The sequence below is a fragment of the Gavialis gangeticus genome, unplaced genomic scaffold (genome assembly GCF_001723915.1).
Source record: "Gavialis gangeticus isolate Ggan-Ray unplaced genomic scaffold, GavGan_comp1, whole genome shotgun sequence".
Lineage (NCBI taxonomy): Eukaryota > Metazoa > Chordata > Crocodylia > Gavialidae > Gavialis > Gavialis gangeticus.
Genome location: NW_017729032.1, coordinates 61,161,347 through 61,166,049, shown reverse-complemented (window position 1 = coordinate 61,166,049; position 4,703 = coordinate 61,161,347). Strand labels below are relative to the sequence as shown.

The 4,703-nt window shown below is 40.2% G+C and overlaps 1 protein-coding gene across 1 annotated transcript in view; it reads right to left on the bottom strand.

The window, feature by feature from the left end:
* Window positions 1-3,972, bottom strand: part of SLC25A15 (solute carrier family 25 member 15) — a 16,734-nt gene extending 12,762 nt beyond the window's left edge. The window contains exon 1 of the mRNA XM_019524098.1: window positions 3,823-3,972. Coding sequence (XP_019379643.1) covers window positions 3,823-3,877 — 55 coding nt within the window. The 5' untranslated portion in view covers window positions 3,878-3,972. The remainder of the gene's footprint in view (window positions 1-3,822) is intronic.
* Window positions 3,973-4,703: the final 731 nt, after the last annotated feature.

Below are 4,703 nucleotides of genomic sequence, written 5' to 3'. Positions count from 1 at the left end.
TCTCAAGGCAGGTGAGCTGGCTTCTTTGGGATCTGGCCATGAAGTTGCCCCCCCACCCCCCCCAGTCACAGTGTTTTGTGTTCAGGCTATATTATTCTTTCTGCTGGAGATTTTCACATACCATTTTTTAAAACCTAGAGGACAAGTTTTTAGTTCTGAAAAACTATGTATTACTAAACAAATCAATTGTGCACATGTGGTTATCATAAATATCTGGTTATCACGAGGTTACTTTTTGGATAGAAAGGGAAGAGGAGTTTGATAAGGAGTAAAATAAAAGAGCCTGGATGTGCACTCAGAGGAAACAAACAAACAAACAAACCTTCTTTGCTGAAGCATTTCCTATAACTGCTACACTTGATAGGGCTGGTCTGTGTTGCTCCTGTGTTACTAGACAAGACGGGCCTTTCAGGAGAATTCCCATCTTAGCTCCAACTACATACCCATTTTCATCCCAGACCAAATGGCTTTGTTGGATTTTCTGGCTACTGAGCAAACCCAACTTGGAATCAGGGCTTCTTGCCCTCCTGATGGAAGCGCTGAATAAGAAAAGCTACTGCTGGCTTGGACAGTCATGTGAACTTCAGCTGAGGGAGCTAGAACAAGAAGTTTGAATGCCTCAGGTGGCTGCTAGCACCTTCCTAAGATAAATTCCAGACTGGGCTCAGCAGAAACCAGAAGTCTGGGAAATGGAGCAAAGAGCAGAACCTGAAATAGCCTGGTTAACAGTGGCTGAAAGAAACCACGAAAAAAAAAAGCTTTAAAAAAAATAGAGAAAGGTAAAAAGAGGTAAGAGGGGCTCAAATAATCTGAGGTGAGAGAATTGACAGCTAAGGGTGAATGACTTCTTAAGAAGGAGACTCCTGGAAAAGACAGGAGAACTAGGTATAAATACCAGAGTGAGGGTATTGGAGTCTCTAACTTCTCATGCTTATTAGTTTGCTAGTTCTTATTTTATTAATAAAGCAGGTAATATATAATCATTTCCACATCAAATTAAAAGGTCTAAATTTCAACTGAGCAGAGCTCAAATCATTCAAGTCTGTGTGGTGCTACCACTAGCAAGTATCCTACCTCCCAGACTCAGTCTGGGGCTTCAAATACTCCCAAATCCGTGGTAGGCATCCTACATGCAGGCCCTAAGCCCAGAGGCCTTGGAGTTCAGAGGCCCCCCCCAATCTCACTTGGCCTTTCAGCTTGCTAATCCTCTTTGCAGCACAGCCAGTTTCTGCTGGAGGGCAGAAACCCAGCTGTAGCAAGCAACAGGCAGCAACATTAAAGTAAGAGAGAGCTTGGCTAGTACGATGAGTTTCCAGCAAGGGGGGGTGGGGTGGAGAAAGAGATAAAGAAGACCTGTAAGGAATGATAGAAGAGGAGGAAAGATTAAGAGCAACCTTTTAGGATAAAGGAATACAATCAAAGTGAAAAAAACCAAGGGCATTTCAATATTTTTATTCAATTGTTTCAAGGTTTTGGCTCCTTTAGTCTACTTAAAGGAATACCAGAGTTACAACCAGAAGAGGATGCTTAATACATAGCTGTTATGTACCTTTAAAACACACTTTCCTATATACTGCCAGGAAACAGACTTCGCTGAACAGTAGGTGTATTGGTGGTTGTAAGTAGTTTGGGCAGGGGAGAGGTAAGAAGGGAATATATGCCATCAATATTGACAGTCCTTTTAAATTAAGGTTAGGTTTCTAGTCGTCTTGGTAGCCAAGTTAGCTTTCTGAATGCAAGTCAGGAGTGTCCTGTTCCCAAGTCTGAAGCTAAGCAAATCTTGTATCTCTACAGTCTATGCAAGTTTTCCCAAGCTATGTATGGAAGGGGTGAGGGAAAAAGAAAGGAGGGAGGACAAGACTCATCATTCTCCACTTCTGCTTATTTGTTTGGCAAAGAGAAGCTAAGAAGAATCACAATGTTCACTTTGTGAAAGAATAACTTCAGGATCTGCCCTTGTCAAACTATGGCAAGGAAGACCCCCTAAACAAGGGGGTAGAATACTAGCAGAAGTAGGCTGCTTTGGCTCAGCAATGGGATAAACAAGAGACAGAAGGCTCCTCTCCATTCAGCAGCCAAAGGAAGCAGTGTGTGGAGGTACTGAAGTAATTGACTGGACAGAAGCCAACACGAAACAAGCATCCTTCTGCAGAGCTTGCACACCTCAACTCTGCCTAACAATTTTCACACTCCAGTCTCGATATGAAATACTGACTAGTAGGCACCTTGTGAAGTTCTCAAGCCTAGTACTGTTAGAACCACGGCACAAAGACAAAGCAAAAATTCAAAGTAGACTAAATTATATGCTCTATACACAAAAAATGGAAAGCTATCTAGTTTCAGTTATTAGTAGAGCTCCATATTAGATGCCATATGTGGGTTGTTTTTTACTCCCCCTCTTTTGTAACATACAACAACTCAAAAGTTAATTAATTTCATTTCATGTTTCTTTGCTATCCAGCATTTTTTGGCATTAGGAAAAAAACAGAGAACAACCAACAGAGTCAATTATTTAATAAAAATTGGCCAAACCATTCACCTATCCATTGCAAGTCATGCTGCTAATCTGTGCAATATCTGGTACCAGTGAAAGCAATAGCAGCTAAAAGAAAACTACCTTAAACAATTAAGGTGGGGGGTGGGGAAGAAAATCAACCCAAGTACACAAGCTTGTGTGGAAATGTTTGTTCAGTTAGTGAAATAAAAAATAATTTGATTTTATAAATGGATTTTGAATAAACTGAGTCTCTATGATAAATTCTATTTGTGGTTAAGGGCTAGTCTATAGTTCAGCATCTTTAATGTCTATATAACAGAATAGGAGAAGCATTTATACTGGCAAAAGGAGGAGTTCTTCTGCCTCTCTTTTTGGGATAAAAGTCATTCTTGTATAGAAGGACAGCATAAAATCCAGTCATTTTTTTCTGATATAGAGGACTTTTGCAGTCTGCACAACTCTTCCTAAATGCACAAGTGTGTATGTGCCAACAGAGCAGGGGGGCTGGACCCAATGATCTCATGAGGTTCCAGTCCTAAGCTTCTGTGAATCTGTGAACAGTTAAGCCCCTTCTCTGAAGGATAAACACTTTTCTAGCAAAGAGCTTTAGCCAGGTAAAGCAACATCTAGACTGGGGTTTTACCAGTATAGATATCTTTAAGAGTGCTTTTTTTAAAAAAAAAAAAAATGCATCATGTGACTTACTAGACAGCTATGCCAGTAGTACAGACCTGGCAGTGGAGCAGCATAACAGGTAAGAAGGTACTCTGAATGACATAAATGAACTGCCAACCATTAAGTTTCCCCAATTTCCACAGATACATTCTTTGGATGTTGTTTAAGATAGCCTCTTGCCCCTTTCAGTCGGAGTTATCCAAAGAGAGTTCTGTGACAGCATTATCACAACCACCTTCCTGCGCACTCTTTGCCTGCATTGCAAAAACTTGATTTGTGACTGGCATTTTGAAACTTATGTGAGCATAAAAAACTAAATACTAGGAAACATGCAAATCTATACCTAGAAGATAATTACCCTGAAAGGGAGATTACATATTTACTTTCCAGCATGTGTTTCACTGGAGAAGAGCAATAGCGATGGGAAGGGGAGAAGGCCCAGGTCAGCTGCTTCACCTCAACATCCTTCTTCAACCATAAAGGATGCAACTTTATAAACAGGCTTTCAGAGAGTAAGAATGCTAGTGACAAGTGCCACTATCATTTACCAGTTAGACTGCTGTCCCTATACGGTGCTCATTTCAGATCGCAGACTTTCACATCAAACTCAAAAGCTTTGCACAATACGACATTTTCTCCAGCAATATTACCTGCAGCTCCAGCTGTAAGGTCAATAGCAGCCTGAATAGCAGGATTTGTCCTCATGTTTCTCACTTGCTATCTGGTTGCTAAGGAATGAGAAATCCACACGGTCACATTAGGTATCAAGATGCATATACCTATGTAGGGGAAAAAAGGAGGAAAAAAAAAATGCATCAAAATGATGGCTACAAGGATCACCAATGTCACATATGCCAGATTAATTACTTTCATAATGTATTAATTACTTTCATATATTAATACACACTTCATTTCTCTTCACTTTTTAAGAAAAGTTATCAATAAAAAGGGGTGGGGGCATGAACAGAAATTGAAGGTCAGGCTAGACTTAGACTGCCCTTTTTTGCCCTTACCAAGTGACCCTGGGCAAGTCACCTAGTCTCTCTTTCCTTCTCTAAAGAAAGGAACATAGTACTTCTTGACTTCATGAGGAAAAGATGGAGTAGGAGTACCACACTACAGATCATAAGCAGCTCAGATGCTACATTAGGGTCCATATAAATTCCTTGGTAAACAACAGTATCTATTCCAAGGACTAATGAAAAATGAAAAGAAAATACATGGAAGCAATTGTGCTTGTCCCATGTTCCCAGTGGAGGTCTCTTTAAAGGAAGCCCTGTGTTCAGCAACTTTTTGTAAAGTGAAAGTCAGGTTTTCCCTCTGCCTCTCAAGAAAGAAGCTAGCACAATAAACAGCCTTCACGGGGCAAAGTCTTCAAATAAAACACTCATGCAACACAAGTCTCCATGTTAGTGCAAAGGTTATTTCATGAAAAAAAGACTAATTTGCTTTGAACTAACCAGCTTGTTAGGAATTCAAAAAGTTTGCAGCTGCTGATGCTACTGAACATCCAACATCTTTTTTTAAATAC